Source organism: Nomascus leucogenys, chromosome 24 (assembly GCF_006542625.1).
Source record: "Nomascus leucogenys isolate Asia chromosome 24, Asia_NLE_v1, whole genome shotgun sequence".
NCBI lineage: Eukaryota > Metazoa > Chordata > Mammalia > Primates > Hylobatidae > Nomascus > Nomascus leucogenys.
Window position 1 is genome coordinate 23513179 of NC_044404.1, and position 18233 is coordinate 23531411.

General features: G+C 48.2%; 1 protein-coding gene across 1 annotated transcript in view; it reads right to left on the minus strand.

Annotated features, from left to right (window-relative positions):
- The window catches only part of ASAP3 (ArfGAP with SH3 domain, ankyrin repeat and PH domain 3), a 56035-nt gene that overhangs the window by 16619 nt on the left and 21183 nt on the right, over window positions 1–18233 (minus strand). Inside the window, exons 2-5 of the mRNA XM_003271594.4 lie at window positions 11149–11221; window positions 10908–11053; window positions 7619–7693; window positions 6398–6447 (exon numbers count right to left, since the gene is read on the minus strand). Of these exons, the coding sequence (XP_003271642.2) occupies window positions 6398–6447; window positions 7619–7693; window positions 10908–11053; window positions 11149–11221 (344 nt within the window). The remainder of the gene's footprint in view (window positions 1–6397; window positions 6448–7618; window positions 7694–10907; window positions 11054–11148; window positions 11222–18233) is intronic.

Here is an 18233-nt window from a genome sequence, read left to right on the forward strand (position 1 = left end):
ACAGACTTTTTTTTATGAATCTGAAAAAAAGCAGCAGAAAGGGGAAGGTGATGGCTGGGCCTGCGGCATCTCAGCAGCATCTCGGCAGCAGTGCCTGGCAGCTTGCTATGGAATTGGGGAGGGCTGGGCGTGGCAGCTCATGCTTGTAATCCCAGCCCTTTGTGAGGCCAAGGTGAGAGGATTGCCTGAGCCCAGAAGTTCGAAACCACCTCAGGCATCATGGTGAAACCCTGTCTCTACAAAAAATTTAAAAATGATCCAGGCATGGTGGTGTGTGCCTATAGTCCCAGCTACTCAGAAGGTTGAGGCAGGAGGATCCCTTGAGCCCAAGAAGTCAAGGCTGCAGTGAGTTGTGATTGTGCCACTGCACTCCAGCCTGGGTGACAGAGCAAGACCCTGTCTCTCCAAAAAAAAAAAGGAATGAGGGAGACAAAGTGACATCAGGTGGGCAGGGGCAGGGGGAGTCTCCCAGTGTACAATGTTACCATATCTTTCAATAGTCAAAAATGGAAAATAAGCTAAATGTCCATCAGTAGAAAGCAGTTACACAAATAATAGTATGGCCATATATAGAAATGCTGTGCAGCTGTTAGAATGAAGATTGGCCAGGTGCAGTGGCTCATGCCTGTAATCCAAGTGCTTTGGGAGGCTGAGGTGGGAGGATCATTTGAGGCCAGGAGTTCAAGGCCAGCCTGGGCAACATAATAAGACCCCGTTTCTACTTTAAAACAAAATTTTAAACAATTATCCAGGCATGGTAGCACGGTCCTGTAAGTCCCAGCGACATGGGAGGCTGAGGTAGGAGGATCACTTGAGCTCAGGAGTTCAAGGCTGTAGTGAGCCATGATTGCACCACTGCACCCCAGCCTGGGCAACAGAGTAGACTCTGTCTCAATTAAAAAAAAAAAAAAAAAAAAAAAAAAGAAGGAATATCTGTACATGCGGTCGGCCCTCCATATCTGTGGGTGTAAAGCCTGAGGATATAGGCGGCTGACTAAGGGGCTTTAGCATCCTCAGATTTTGATATCTGCAGGGGTCCTGGAACCAATGCCCCATGGATACTGAGGGATGACTGTACTGACATGGAAAGATATCTGCTCCAGATTAAATGGACAAAAAGCAAACCACAATATAGTACAGTGGTTAGAAAAGTATATTCGGCAGCTCCTTCACTTACTTAACCTTTATAAAACTTTCTGAGCTTGTTTTCCCATTTGGAAAATGAGAATAATACTGTAGTCCCCCATTCTCTGTAGTTTTGCTTTCTGTGGTTTCAGTTATTCATGGTCAAACCCTGTCCAAAAATATTAAATGGAAAATTCCAGAAATAAACAATTCCTAAGTTTTTTTGTCTTTTTTTTTTTTTTTTTTTTTTTTGAGATGGGAGTTTTGCTCGTCACCCAGGCTGGAGTGCCATGGCGCCATCTCAGCTCACTGCAACCTCTGCCTCCCAGGTTCAAGCGATTCTCCTGCCTCAGCCTCCCAAGTAGCTGGGATTACAGGTGTCCACAACCACACCCAGCTAATTTTCGTATTTTTAGTAGAGCCAGGGTTTCACAATGTGTTTCAGGCTGGTCTCAAACTCCTGACCTCAGGCGATCTGCCCGCCTTGGCCTCCCAAAGTGCTGGAATTACAGGCATGAGCCACCATGCCCAGCCCAATTTGTAAGTTTTAAATTATGCATCATTATGAGTGGCATGTGAAATCCTGCATCCTTCTGCTCCATCCTGCCTGGAACATGAATCATATTTTTGTCCAGTGTATTTACACTGTCTATCCAGCAGTCCCCAACATCTTGGCACCAGGGACTGGTTTCATGGAGGACAATATTTCCATGGATAGCAAGGTGGGGGAGGGTGTTTGGGATGAAACTGTTCCAGCTCAGATCATCAGGCTTAAATTCTCATAAGGAGCATGCAACCTAGATCCCTGGCATGTGAAGCTCACAATAGGGTTCGTGCTCCTATGAAAATCTAATGCCATGCTGATCTGACAGGAGGCGGAGCTCAGGCGGTAATGCTCGCTCGCCTGCCAACGCTCACCTCCTGCTGTTCAGTCCAGGTTCCTAACAGGCCTTGGACCCGTACCAGTCCATGGCCCAGGGGTTGAGGACCCCTGGTCTATACCACCTGCCATTAGTCATTCAGTAGCTTTCTTGATTATCAGATTAGCTGTTTCATTATTGCAGTGCTTGTGTTCAAGTAACCCTTAGTTTACTTCATAATGGCCCCAGAATGCAAGGGTAGTGATGCTACTATGTTCTATTTTATTACTATTGTTGTTCATCTCGTACTGTGCTTAATTTTTATCATAGGCATGTATATACAGGAAAAAGCATAGATTATGTTTTAATGCCAAAAACTGCTGGAATTACTTTTGCACCAACCTAATGTAACGTTCAGTATCATCTTCAGTTTCAAACATCCACTGGGGGTCTCGGAACGTATCCCCCAAGGATAAGGGGGAACCACTGTAATGACACCTAGTCCTTGGATAATATAATGCATAGGAAACAGTACAGTTCCTGGCATATGGCAAGCCCTCAATGAATGGCAGGATTATGATGATTCTAGTAATGGCAATGATGACAGAGTAGTAAATACTGGTGATCCCTTTTAGATAATTTTTTTCAGCATATGGTACTTTCTTCTTTATTTTTTGAGTGCTAGTAGATTAAAAGATGCTACTTAACTCAGGGTGTAGATAAGCCATGAAGTACACAACTTTGTCAATGTGCTTCAGCTTCGACAAAATGTACACAGCTTTGACAAAATGGCTTTGTCAATTATCATAGTTTTGTCCCTCAGCCTCAGCTGAGATAATTCATAGAGATTTTCCCTACAAAGTCTGACATAGTCATTCTGAGATGACGTAATAGCTGGGGATTGCTTTTCTTCCCCTATAAAATAACAAGTCCCATTCCTTCCCTATCCTCAAAGGATCACCAACATTTTTAAAACATTTCAAATGTCAGAAACATTTTTCTGTCTTATGAGTGGAATTGCAATAGAAGGAATGAAATGAAATAGTGGGTGAAAGTACTTAAATGCTAGTTACTAAGACCGGGATCATTGCAGAAGGAGACTACAGCAACAGTCCAGTGTTGTTCATGGGATGGGTACAGGTCCTCCTGGTGCAGGCAGGAAAGTATTTAAATACCACACACCCACCAACCTTGAAACCTTGAGCCACGCTTAGGTGGCAGGGGTTCCTCACTACTTGCCTATAAATTGGGAATAACAATAGCAGCTTTCCCTGCCAGGGAGAATAAATCTGGTAATAGATGCAAAGACCTTATTCCAGTGCCTGGCACAAAGGAAACTCTAAATAAGTAGAAGCTGCTATTATTACTAATTATTATTATTATTCTTTTTTAGAGACAAGGTCTAGCTCTGTCTCCCAAGCTGGTCTCAAATTTCCTGGACTTAAGCAATCCTCCTGCCTCAGCCTCCCAAGTAGCTGAGATTACAGGCATTAGCTACCACGTGTGGCTTCTAAATATATGTATTATACTTATTATATATGTATTGTTATTATTATTAATTTTTTAAATAGAGGCAAGGTCTCACTATGTTGCCCAGGCTGGTTTCGAACTTCTGAGCCCAAGTGATCCTCCTGTCTTGGCCTCCCAAAGTGCTAGGATTACAGGCTCCTAATTATAATTTTTAGGCCCAGGCACTCTGCTAGGCCCTTCACATGCTAAAATGATAGCCCCATAAGGCAGGATCATTATCCCATTTTATAGAAGAGGAGCCTGTGGCTGAGATAAGTCACTTGTCCAAGTCACACAGCTGTTAAGTGGTGGGGCCAGGAGTTGAACCCAGGACTGGCTGGTGCCTGAGCCTTAGGGGCAGCCCTAACAACCAACACTGTGACTGAGGTTTGTTCCATTCCTTCTTCCCTGCCTCAGTCCTGCGAGCTGCTGACAGTCACGCTGTTTATTTTCTGAGAGATAACAGTCTCTCTCAGAACAGGGACCATTTTACGGATGATGAAGCTGAGATCCAGAGAAGGAAAATGGCTTGCACAGATTAAAAGCTGGCTAGGGTAAATGCTACCAGCAGATGTGTGAGTTTCTGCCTCTCAATCTCTTCCTGTGTTATTCTGGTCCTAGTTCTGGCTCAGAGGTGGTCAATAAATACTTGCTGAACTGAAGTGCTGAGTGCTTTATATGCACTGTGCTTATTCATTGCCACATTGACCCTGCAAGGTATTACTGTCCCTATTGTACAGATGAGGAAACAGACCTGTAAATGGAACTGCCTAGATAAACTTGGCCTCTGTACAGGGCCCGGGATGCCTTTCTCAGCAGCCCCACGTGGAGAGGTAATCCTCCTCCTATATGAACAGCCAGGGGTGAAGCTCCCAGTGGTATTTGACAGATGCTATCAGGGCCCTGGGCCCTTCCAGCTGCTGCTCAGACTTGTTTGGTAAGAATGTGGTGGAATTACATAGTAACTTATGGCTCACGCATATCCGGCTACACCTGGAGCCCGTATGAAAAGGAGTGTACAGTCACCCGTGCCAAGACATTAGCTCAAACTATGTGGCTCCATGGTGGGAGCCAGGAGACCACGTGGCAGAAATAGCACTAGACTCAGAAGCCCTGGGTTCTAGTCCAGGTCCTGTCGATAACTCACTGAATAACCTCAGCCAATCCCCCTTTCCCATCAACTAAATGGAGTCTGGTCTGTAAATGAAATCCTACAGGAAGGCTCAATATAAAAACCTAGGAAAAGCAGACCTGCTTTGGGAAGGTCAGCAGAGTAGAGCTTATTATTTCCATTTGGTAGACGATCCCCAAAAGCCTAAGGGCTTAGTCAAGGTAACTCAGGAAGAAGAGGACCATGTGGCCCCGTAGCAAATCATGAAGACAAGGTCAGCCTGTGCCCTCACTACCTGTCCCTGGGCCTCCGGTGACAGCAGACGGCCGTGCCCCATCACAGGCAAGGATGGGGCCCCACAGGGATGGCCACACAGTGCCTACACCCTTCATCACAGGATCTATGCCCACAGCTGGGGCTGGAGATGCTTGTGCAGGGACAAGATGTGACCTTGCTTCAGACTTGGAGCGATGCCATGGCTCTGGGAGCTGAGGGAACAATAAAAAGCTCCAGGATCTACTTCTTGAAATTGATCCTCCAGAAATAATTATGAGCAGGGGCAAATATTTAAATCCAAGGATGCTTCTCCAATGACAGGAACAGATTAAATACATGATGGATTATGTAGGTTTTGGCACACCTGTTTGACTGATGTTGTGGAAGAATATGTAATGGTGTACAAAGATGGTCACAATGTATTTTTTGAATGAAAAAAGCAGATTACAAAACAGTATGTTGTTATGATCTCATTTTTATAAAAACATTTCTTCGTACATAGGAAAATAAATGTTAAAATGTTAATATTTTAGGCTTGAAAATTAATAATTTTTCTCCTATTTTTGGGTAGTTTCTCCCCATCCCACCTTTTTTTTAAATGATGAAAATTGCAATGTTACCCAGACCTTGTAAAAAAAAAAAAATTCAAACAACGGAGAGTATTATCTCCCTGCCATGACCCTAATCCTCTGCTAAGGATGATTAATTTTTTTTCTTCTTTTACTTCTCCATATTTTCAAAATTATTCATAATAAGCATAAATTGCTTTGGCAAAATGCAAGAGAAAACAAAATTTTACAAAAAAGCACAAACAATGCTCTACCGTATGGGCCTGGGTGGGCAGAGGGCAAGGGCTGGGATCTGGACAGACTCCTTAGAAGACAGAGCCCAAGGAGTCTCTGCCCAGGAGGAATTGGCCACTGGTTGCCTGAGGCTCCTTCTTTCCCCATGATGTCCCAATAGCTGGTGAGAGATCTGGAGTATCGTGTGGTGTGCACAGAACACAGGAAGCCATTTCCTTCTCTAGATATACCACCTGACATTGAGGAACGAGGAGCAAGGGGCATAAACCCCAGTTCTGCCTCTGCCAAGCTGTGGGGCCTTGGGCAAGTGATTTAACCTCTCTGAGTCCTCCTGTGGGAATTGTGATCCTAATACCTTTCTCTCACATGACAGGGTGACTGTGAAGATTAAATGGCCAGCACACGGAGGTGTTCGGTCAGTGCTAGCTCCTTCCCATCCCTGCCCATGTCTGGCACCACCGAGCAGATGGGACTCTGAGAGCAGTATCCTGAGGTCCCTTCACAATAGCTCCTTTGGTGGTCTTGTGGCCTAGTCCCCAGAATCCAGTCAGGTCTGGGTATAAACAATCCCCTGTAAATGCCTCTACAGAGCCAGATGCCACCCACTTCTGGATGACATGTCTTGGCAGCATTTAGGTTCTTCCCTATCCAGCCCCCTGCTGCAGTTTAAGCGCTACTCTCCCGGACAAACGACCCTGGCTGTGGCCACTTACATTTTGGCTTCATAGTCCTTCCATGCCTTCTCCAGCTGCTTTTTGGAATCCTGTGGGTTAAAAAAGGACAATTTGCCCAAAGGGAAGCTGGAGCACTGGAATAAACAGTATGCTCTGCTGCCTGCAGGGGGACCTGCTAGTGTGCTCCCCTGTGCTGCTCAGAGCCCTTCTCTAACCAGCCCCTGCCCCCACAGTCCTGCTGCAAATCTGCCCCCACCAAACAGGCTCAGCTGACCCCATTTCTCAGGGCTGAGGCCCTCCTCCCAACAGACCTTCTCCTCCCCAGAGATGCCAAGAATCAGTCAGGTTTGATGGGCCATGGCTTGGGGTGTGAAGAGATCTTTGGGCTCTACCCTGAGTCCTCTTGCTCAGAAGAGAGATCAGTCATGACCATGAGGATGGGAGGATGAAGGCCAAACTCCCCCCACCTAATTTTAGCCCAGCATTTTCTCCTCCCTGATGCTAGATCATCCTCTTAGAGCAAGGGTACAGGTCAAGGAACATGCACAGAGAGGTTGAGAAGTCTACCCAAGGCCATACAGCAAGCCAGGGAGACCTGACTACCCCCCGCCTAGCTTGCCTAAGCCTCATCCAGCCAGGCTGCTCACACCCTTCTGAACAACCTCGAGACTCCCAAGGTGAAAAAGCTGCCTGTCTGGTTTGTGTGGTTAGCAGGCTGGTGCCAGGCTGGCAGCCTAGGGCAGGGAGGGAACCCTCTTGGGGGAGCACGGCTCCTCCCCTGGGCCGTCTGGGGCAGATTGCCCAGGGAGATTATTCTGTCACCTTCTTTGAGTTCCACTCTGCATCCAGCCAGGGGCTGCCAGGCACAGACAGGGCAGCTTGAGTATGGGATTCAGGATCCCTGGATTCCCACATGGGCTCTCTACTTCCTAGTTATGTAAACTGTCAGCAGGTTACCTAACTCCCTGGGCCTCGAATTTCAACTGCAAAATGGGGATGAGCATACCCACAAAGCCTACCTCATAGGATGGTTGTAAGATTTACATGAGATGTTTCACACAAGGGGCCTAGCAGACAGCAGGTCAGCCATCCTAGGCTGACCCAAGCCAGGTCCTCCAGACCTCCCCAGGCTCATCACTCTCCCTAAGACAGCCCCTTCACTTGTTCCCCTCCACCCTCAGTCCAGCCCTGCCCCCCAACAGTCTCCTGCCCACCCCTCTTTTACTCTGTCCCACCACCACTCCCAGCATGGAGACTCACCTGTCGCCCGTCCCTCAGCTGCCCCTTCATCAGACTGTCCAGGGGGAAAGAGACAATGTTGTTCAGGTTCTGAATCTGGAAAAAACAGAGACGCCCATTCCCGCCTCAGGTGACTGGCATCCAGCCCCTAGAGATTCAGGGTACGGTGAAGTATCACTTGGCAAAGAGAGCAGCAGGGAAGGGAAGCAGGGGAGAGGAAAAGATGTTATCAAAGAGATGACAGCCAAGTGAGGGGGGCCGTCATGGCAGGAGTGCTGAGCCTGGGGAGGACTAGAGGACCTGGCTCTGGGGTCAGCTTAGGATGGCTGACCTGCTGCTCGCCAGGCTTCCTGTGTGACAGGGGGCAGGAGGGGAGGCTGAGGTGTGTCGGAGTGACACCTCCCCTGATGGCTCCAGCCTCATTGCTGCACTGCTCCAGCAGCACCCCATGGTCAGTCTCTTCCCTGTTCCTCGCCAGGAGCAGCCTCCCTTCTCTTCTCTGACTCTCTCAAATTGACCTGTTAGTGCACGTCTGTTGTTCTGGGCTGGCTAATGCTTCAGAGCCTCCCCTACTAATGGTCATAGAACCCCCTTTCCTGTGGGGAACTCCTCCTCTGTGGTCAGATGGGGTAAACGTAGAAGTCAGATCTGAGCAGGGCACCCCAGCCCCAGGATAGAGGGACTGGATAGGGAACAGGCATGCAACCCAAGCCAGCCAATCACAATCCTCACTGGGATTTTTCTGCCTAAGTTGTGGGAGAAAGACCATCTTTATTCTGGTAAGATGGGCATCTGGGCCTGCTGGGCTATCCTGCCCACTGAGCAGAGACAGAGAAACTATCTTAAGAGGAAAGGATGGGCTGGGCGCGGTGGCTCACACTTGTAATCCCAGCACTTTGGGAGGCCAAGGCGGGCGGATCACGAGGTCAGGAGATCGAGACCACGGTGAAACCCCGTCTCTACTAAAAATACAAAAAAAAAAACTAGCCGGGCGTGGTGGCGGGCGCCTGTAGTCCCAGCTACTCGGAGAGGCTGAGGCAGGAGAATGGCGTGAACCTGGGAGGCGGAGCTTGCAGTGAGCCAAGATCGTGCCACTGCACTCCAGCCTGGGTGACACAGCGAGACTCCGTCTCAAAAAAAAAAAAAAAAAAAAAAAAAAGAGGAAAGGATGGAGCCTAAGCCATTGCGCCCCTGGACTTCTCATTACAGGGGCTAATGAATTCCCTTTTAAAAATTTAACCTAGTTTGAGTTGGGTTTCTGTGATTTCGCAACCTAAAGAGGCCTAATATTTCAACCAGCTTCCAAGGTACAGCTTGGGTCTCTTCTCCAGGAAGCCTCTCCTGGCTACTCCTCCCGACTGGTCTATGCTGATCTCCCCTTTTCTGAACCATGGCAGCACTAGGCCTCTGAGACCAGCTGCTGGGTCCTTGAGTTTGTGCCATGCTGCTGGTATTTCTTGATACTAGTCCACACACTAGTTTTTCTCTCCCCCGCTAGGCTGTGGTTCTCTGAGGCAGTCTGACACTTTCCTGTGTCACCTGGTACAATGCCCACTAGATAGCAGACCCCCAGGAAACACTAGTTTGACTGAAACAGGGAGAGAAGAGGTGAAGACAAAGAAGGACACTAATTTAATTGGACTCAAATACTATTTTATTTTTTTTTGAGACAGGGTCTTGCTTTGTCACCCAGGCTGGAGCACAGTGGTGTGCTCACGCTCACTACAGCCTTGACTTACCCCAGGCTCAACTGATCTTCCTACTTCAGCCTCCCGAGTAGCTGGGACCACAGGCGTACGCCACCCCACCTGGCATTTTTTTTTTTTTTTTTGAGATGGAGTCTCACTCTGTCACCCAGGATGGTATGCAGTGGCATGATCTCAGCTCACCGCCACCTCCACCTCCTGGGTTCAAGTGATTCTCCTGCCTCAGCCTCCTGAGTAGCTGGGATTACAGGCACCTGCTACCACGCCCAACTAATTTTTGTATTTTTTAGCAAAGACAGTTTCACCATGTTGGCCAGGCTGGTCTCAAATCTCTGACCTCAAGTGATCCGCCACCTTGGCCTCCCAAAGTGCTGGGATTACAGGCATGAGCCACCGCACCCGGCAATTTTCATATTTTTTGTAGAGTCAGGGTCTCACTACATTGCCCAGGCTGGTCTAGAGCTTCCAGGCTCAAGCGATCCACACACCTCAGGCTCCCAAAGCACCGGGATTAAGGTGTGAAACGTTGCACCCGGCCTCAAACACTGTTAAAGGCTTTTACATGCAGGACAGTGTACGAGGCACAGCTATGCCAAGAGCTATAACGATAGATTTTATTAGGTTGGTGCAAAAGTAATTGCTGTTTTGCCATTAATATAATATTAGCCAACATTTACTGAGCACTTACCATAAAGTAGGCACTAACTTGCTTAATCCTCATTACCGCTCTGTGAGGTAGGTAGCATTATTATGCCAGTTTCACAGATGAGAGACCTGGGGCTTGGGCAGACTGAGCGACTTGACCTAGTAGGCAGCAGAGTGGGGATTCCAAGCTGGAGTCTAGGTCCAAGGTTGGGTACTCAACCACTGAGCACATTGCCTCTCAAGGATGATGTGGCCCCTGCCAACCAGGGAGGATGCTGGGTAGGACTGGAGCCACAAGAGCTGCTCCAGTGCCATGGAGCCTGGAGGGAGACGAGAGGGCTTCCTGGGAGGCAGTGTAGCCAGGCTTATGCTTGGACTCTGGAGCCAGACAACCTGGGTTCAAACTGAACCATGGAGGAGGCAGTCATCAAAGAAGCCATCAGGAAGCAACCTGAGGCCACTGGGCCATGTACAGGGGCTGAGAGGCTTGTAGAGGCAGGGACAGGTCCTGGGATTTAAGTACGAAGCAGATGTGGATTAGGAAAGCAGAGGACAAAGAGGGAGTGAGGAGAGGAGGAGGCGGTGGCAGCGGTGGTGGCGGCAGTGGCAGCAGTAGCGGTATAAAGGTAGGAACCCTCAAGCCTGTCTCTCCTTTATCCCAAAGCTCCTCCAGGGAACCCTCCCTTGCATGGGGCTCTTCCCTGCTGTGAGACCCCCTCTGCTCCTGGGTGAAGAGAAGGAGGAGAACAGAGAGAGAAGAGTTAGTTGGGTAAGAAGCCAGAAAGAAAGGAGGATTATCCAAAAGAAGGGTCAGGGCTGGAAAGGGACCTCAGGTCTGACTTCAGGTCAGAGGTCAAGGGCAAATTGGGAGAAGGAAGGAAATGGACCCTTTCCTAGTCAGGTTCTTAAGACCACTAGATTTACCCTGAGTCTGGGCAAGGAAGAGACAGGGGCCTCACCAGGTTCTTGAAGAGCGCAGCGACCTCGCGGGTGAACACGGCCAAGTTTAGGAAGCCTGTGGACAGCTCATGGCTGTTCTGGGACAGGTGGCTGTTGCCTAAGGATTCCACAGCCTCTCGGTACTGCTCTTCATTCTCCACATGGCCTGTGGAGGTACAGACGGGAGCTTGGAGTTAGCTCCAGGCTGGGGCTGGGAGAGGGGCTTCCTGACCAGGCGGGGCACCCAGCAGGCTCACTTACCAAGGCCGGAGTTATGGATTGCCCGCACGGCCTTCTTTATTCTCTGCAGGATGGCTTGGTCTCCTTCCAAGATCTGGAAGCAAATGTGGACAGAGGTTCAGGGATGCCAAGCTGGAAAAGGGTGCTTCCTTCAGGAACCCTGTCTCTATGATTTCCACCCCCTCACCACCCTCCAAACAAATACGCTGAGTTTTGCTGTCCTCTGGAACTTATCCCTAGGATCTTCCTGTTTACCCTACCAAACACAAAAAACCACACAGAAACCACAGACCAGTCACACCACTCCAAGAAGACCACAGACTTTTCTCCCTGAATCCAATGCAGCGTAAATGTAGTGAGTCAAAGGCACGTGGCATGACAGGGTGTGCCAGGCCTGGGTTTGAATCTTGCCTCTGGCACTAGCTGGTGTGTCTGTTAGACAAATCTGTTAACTTCTCTGAGCCTTGAGTGCCTTGCCTACAAAATGGGGATGATACTAGGGGACTTGTGGAGTTGCTGAGAAGATGAATGATTTGTAAATATGTACAAAATGCTGAGCAAAAGGCCAGAGGGGAGAACACGCACATCTCTATGTTCCCTTAAGATACAAAGCAGGGGACACTTGTTCACCAAACCCCAGGCTCAATAAACAGTTATGTCAGGACAAGGAGGAAGAGGCCAGGATGCTATGGGTGAGCAGACAGAGGTTGGAGGCATTCAGTTACCTGGGTCTGGGGAGATGGCACAGGGTGGAGGGGGCACACTCCATCCCCACTGGGGAGAACTGGAGAGACAACACCAGATAACCCCAAAGCCCAGAGACTGCAGAACAAACGTCAGAATGTGGGAAAGGCCAGGGATGTGATGGCAAGAAGCAAGTCTCATATGCCCCAGGCAGGCTCAGCCTAGATGAGAAACACTCCCCCTTTCAGTGGGGCGTGGAAGTTGACAACCTCATAAAATCCTTGTGAAATGCACAGTTAACTTGGAAAGCACAGAATGTCGAGCTGGAAGAGGCCCATAGATGAGAAAACTGAAGCTAAGAGAGGGTACGCCCTTACCCAGAGTCACATGGTGGGGACGCCACAGAGCTGGACTTCCCAGGTGCAACAGAACAGTGCTCCATCCATGCACCACAGCCCCACCCTGACCCCAGCCCAGCTGTTCTTCCCAGTGACAAAAATAAAATGGGATCAGAGTCTGATTTCCAGAGTTACATGACGAGAGTTAGTAAACACATTTGAAATGGTACCGCCAAAGATTCAAAATGATACCCACCAGAGGACATGCATGGGACAGAACTCAGAGGCAATGTGGAGTGTTCTCAGAGGCCGGTGGCACGTGGGAAGCCTCTGGAGGAAGGGCGGTCTAGTTTTGAAGTTCAGCTCCACTACTCAGGGGCTATGTGACCTTGAACAAGTTGCCTCTTCTTTTTTTTTTTTTTTTTTTGAGGCAAAGTTTTGCGCTTATTCCTCAGGCTGGAGTGCAGTGGCACAATCTTGGCTCACTGCAACTTCTGACTCCCAGGTTCAAGCAATTCTCCTGCCTCAGCCTTCTGAGTAGCTGGGATTATAGGTGCCCACCACCTGGCTAATTTTTTGTATTTTTAGTAGAGATGGGGTTTCATTGTGTTGGCCAGGTTGGTCTCAAACTCCTGACCTCAAGTGATCCACCCGCCTTGGCCTCCCAAGGTGCTGGGATTACAGGCCGAGCCACCGTGCCTGGGCACAAGTTGCCTATTCTTTCTGAGCTTCCTGATTAGCCATGTGTAAAATGGGGAAATTGATGCCTACCTCTCAGGGTTGGTATGAGGGCTATATGTATGAGAGGATGCACATACAGGATTTAGCTTGGTGCTGGGCATGGAGTATGTTCAAAATGAACAGCACCTGTGATCATCATCATTAGCTGCTGCTGATGCTAGGAAGGTCTGCCAGGTTCTGGGTTCTTTTCCTACAGGGGCTATAAATCTAACATTCTCCTCCTCGGGTGTGAACTTGAGACACTTTCATATTTGAGATCTGTGGAGGCCCATCCCAGGGCTGAAGAAAGAAAACAAAAGAATCAGGAAGATTAAGGAGAGGGCATCATATTTGAGTTGGTTAAAACATGAGGCTGGGCATGGTGGCTCATGCCTATAATCCCAGCACTTTGGGAGGCAGAGGCAGGAGGATCACTTGAGGCCAGGAGTTCAAGACCAGCCTAGGCAATATAGTGAGACCTTATCTCTACCGAAAAGAAAAATAAACAAATAAATTAGCTGGGTGTGGTGGGGTGCACCTGTAATTCCAGCACTTGGGGAGGCCAAAGCAGGAGGATCACTTGAGCCAAGGAGTTCAAGACCGGCCTGGGCAGCTTGGCGAAACCCCATCTCCATGTGGTGGCATGTGCCTATAGTCCTAGCTACTTGGGAGGCTGAGGTGGGAGGATCACCTGAGCCTGGGGAGGTCAAAGCTGCAGTGAGCCCTGATTGCACCACTGCACTCCAGCATGGGTGACAGCGGGAGACCCTGTCTCAAAAAACAAAGCAAACAAACAAAAAACAACCAAAATGTTTCTTACTAAAGAGACAAAGAGGTGGAGGGGAGAACATTTCTTTCTAAACTGGCCAACAGAAAAAGAAAAAAAAAAAAAGAGGCGAGAACATGGCCATCTCTATGGTTCCCCAAAATCCCGATGGGGAAACAGAAGCACGTGTTTACCAAATCCCTTGATCCCCATCTTGAAACCTGGAAAGCTAAAAGGTGAGTAATTTAAGGAGCTATGATTTCGCTCTAAAAGACGATTCAGGTTAAAGATATGAGTAATTGGGCCAGCACAGTGGCTCATGCCTGTAATCCTAGCACTTTGGGAGGCCAAGGCAGTGGATCACCTGAGGTCAGGAGTTCAAGACCAGCCTGGCCAACATGACGAAACACTGTCTCTACTAAAAATACAAAAATTAGCTGGGCGTGGTGGTGCACACCTGTAATCCCAGCTACTCAGGAGGCTGAGGAAGGAGAATCTCTTGAACCTGAGAGGTGGAGATTGCAGTGTGCTGAGATCGCACTACTGCACTCCAGCCTGCACAATGGGAGCGAGACTCCATCTCAAAAAAAAAAAAAAAGATAAGAACAATTTTCAAAAAGATTTCCAAAATCCCTAGAGGGCCGATCCATGTGCCTAGCACGCAGAAGGTGCTCAACAAATGTTTACCTAAATGAATGATGGTTTGCAAAGTCCTGGGACATGGACCTGACAGGAGTATGTTCATGCTCTAGATACATTTTGAGGAGTCTTCCCATCCCATGACACCCATTTTCTGAAAACTGCCTTCCGTTCCTCTGGAGGTGGGCCCCTGCAGCCTTGTTTGCTCTAGCCAGAGTCAAGAGACACCTGGTTCAAGCTAAACCAATCAGAATCTCTCTCCACCTGATCCAAGCTGGACCAATCAGATTCTCTCTCCAAGGTCTCTGGAATTGGGCTCTGGAAAGCTAGTTGACTGACTGAAATGCTAAAGCTGGGATGTCCTTCCTGCCACATGCAGAGAGAAAAGACCAGAGCAGATGTGTAGAACGAAATGAACAAGCCCCATACCACCACAGCAAGGCAGAAGAGGAAGAGTGGTGCTGGTTTCTGGCAACTTTCCAGATGCTGCCTGTTCAGAGGCAACCTCCACACATTATGTCTTTGGTGAAATTCCATGAAATACCCCTGAACCCACCCAACGAAGTTCCTTTAAGCAAGTTTGAGAGATTTCCTTCCCTGTAGTGTGGCAGAGATCACTGGGTGGCTTGCAGTGTCCATTCTCTCTTCTTCCTTCACAAGAAACCTGACTTTTCAGATGGCCACTTGGCGACCTAGAATAAAGACTACATTTCCTACCTTGCAGCTAACTGTGGTCATGGGACTAAGTCCTGGCCATGGAATATAATATTTTGTTAACTTCCAAGAAGTATCTTACAAAGAAGGGAGATAACCCCCAAACTCATCAAGTTGTATACACTGACTATGGACAGCTTTTTACATGTCAATCCTACCTCAATAAAGTGGCTTTAAAAAAATAAAAAGGAAGGGAGGAACTACTCACCTGTTAGGATGGCCAAAATCCAAAACACTGACAACACCAAATACGGGCAAGGGAGGCCAGGCACGGTGGTTCACGCCTATAATCCCAGCACTTTGGGAGGCTGGGGCTGGTGGATCACTTGAGGCCAGGAGTTCGAGACCAGCCTGGCAAACATGGTGAAACCCTGTCTCTACTAAAAATACAAAAATTAGCCAGGCGTGATGGCACACTCCTGTAGTCCCAGCTACTCGGGAGGCTAAGGCAGGAGAATCACTTGAACCTGAGAAGCGGAGGTTGCAGTGAGCCGAGACAGTGCCACTGCACTCCAGCCTGGGTGACAGAGCGAGACTCCATCTCAAAAAAAACAAAAAAACACACACACACAAATAAATAACCCCAAAACAAAAATATTGGCAAAGATGCGGAGCAATAGAAACTCCCATTGTGGGTGGGAATGCAAAATGGTACAGCCACTTTGGAAGACAGTTTGACAGTTTCTTAACTAAACATACTCTTGCCAAATGAGCCAGCAATCATACTCCTTCATATTTTCTCAATGAGTTGAAAACGTATGCATACCTGCACATGGATGTTTACATCAGCTTTATTCATAATTACCAAAATTTGGAAACAACCAAGATGTCCTTCAGTAGGTGAATGGATAAAGAAATCGTCATACATCCAGAGTGTGAAATATTATTCAGCACTGAAAAGAAACGAGCTATCAAACCATGAAAAGATGCAGAGGAAAGTTACATGCATATCACTAAGTGAAAGAAGCCAATTTGAAAAGGCTACTACATGATTTCAACTATATGATATTCTGGAAAAGGCAAAACTATGGAGACAGTAAAAAGATCAGTGGTGGCCAGGGATGGGGGTAGGGAGGAGGAACAGGTGAAGCACAGAGGGTTTTTAGGGCAGGGAAACATTTCTGTATGATGCTATAATGGTGGATACATGGAATTATACACTTGTCCAATCCCACAGAATGTACAACACTAAGAGTGAACCCTAATGTAAACGATGGACTTTTGGTGATGATGTGTCAATGTATGGTCACTGAAACAAATGTACCACTCCAGTAAGAGCTGTTGACAGACGGGGAGGCTGTGTGTATATGGGAACTCTATGTACTTCCTGCCCAATTTTGCTGTGAACCTAAAACTGCTCTAAAAAATAAAGTCGATTTTTTTTTAATTAAGAAAAAAAGGGCCTGGTGTGTGGTGGCTCATGGCTGTAATCCCACACTTTGGGAAGCTGGGGATGAGGATCGCTTGAGCCTAGGAGTTCGAGGCCAGCCTGGGCAACATAGTGAGATTCTGTCTCTACAAAAAATTAAAAACCAGGCATGGGGCATGTGCCTATAATTCCAGCTACTCAGGAGGCTGAGGTGGGAGGACTGTTTGACCCCAGGAAGTTGAGGCTACAGTGAGCTGTGATTGTGCCACTGCACTCCAGCCTGGGCAACAGAGCAAGACCCTGTCTCAAACCCCCCCCAAAAAAAAACAAAAGAAAAAAGGGGAATGCAAGGATACCCTCTGTCACCCCTTTCTTCTTGCCACAATGTGCTTGCGATGTTTAGAGCTCAGGTAGCAATCCTGGACCATGAAGTAGAAGCCATTTTTTATGGATGGCGGAGCAACAAGATATCAGCCTTGTCCCTAGTGATTAGGAAACTACCCTAGCAGCCCCAGTCTACTTATCTGTGGACTTCTTTAATATGAAAGAGAAATCTCTTATTTGAGCCACTGTTATGGTAGGCATTCTGCCACTTGTGGCTGAAACGAGCTCTAACTGGTAAAGGGAGACAAGTCACCTGAATCACTCACAGACTGTTTTTCTTTTCTTTTCTTTTCTTTTTTTTTTGAGATGGAGTCTCACTTTGTCGCCCAGGCTGGAGTGCAGTGGCACGATCTCGGCTCACTGCAAGCTCCACCTCCTGGGTTCACACCATTCTCCTGACTCAGCCTCCCGAGTAGCTGAGACTATAGGCGCACGTGACCACGCCCGGCTAATTTTTTGTATTTTTTAGTAGAGACGGGGTTTCACCGTGTTAGCCAGGATGGTCTCGATCTCCTGACCTCATGATCCGCCTGCCTCGGCCTCCCAAAGTGCTGGGATTACAGGCGTGAGCCACCGCGCCCAGCCACAGACTGTTTTTCGATGCCCTTGTCAGACATCTATCAGCAAACAGCTTCCCAGCCAGATACCATTCCCATCCCGATACCATTCCCGTCCCTACTGCTCTTGGCAGCCAAGTTCACATGGCTGTTTATTCATTCAACTAGTTATTGAGTGCCCACTACACCCTGTGTAAAAAAGACACAATCTCGGCCAGGCACGGTGGCTCACGCCTGTAATCCCAGCACTTTGGGAGGCTGAGACTGGCAGATCACGAAGTCAAGAGATCGAGACCATCCTAGCTAACACGTCTCTACTAAAAATACAAAAAATTAGCCGGGCATGGTGGCATGTGCCTGTAGTCCCAGCTACTCGGGAGGCAGAGGCAGGAGAATTGCTTGAACCTGGGAGGCGGAGGCTGCAGTGAGCCAAGATCGCCTCATTACACCCCAGCCAGGGGGGCAGTGCGAGACTCTGTCTCAAAAAACAAACAAACAAAAAAAGACACAATCTCAGCTCTCAAGGACATCATCATTGAAGGGAAGAAAAAGCCATTATAAACAGACACTTATCATGCAATGTGATGAGGGCTATGATGGAAGGTTCCTGGGAATCCAGAGAAAACAGCCATGTCTGCTTTGAAGGAATGGGGAAGGCGTCCCATAAGCTGTGTTGCTTAACTCTGGCCCCTGGACAGGCAGAAAAGAGACCAAAGAGACTGCACTACAAGGTAGAGGGAGGGGAACGCTTGGTATAAATGGTAGGACTGCCAGGAAGGGAGGCGTGCTCTGGGAAGAATGGGCAAGGACAGGAACATAGTTCCTCCATTCATTCATTCATTTCAACAAGCATTTCTTGGTGATTGTTTCAGCCAGGCATGGTGCCAGATGGTGAGGACACGTAAGACACGGCCCCTTCCTTCAAGAGACCCACA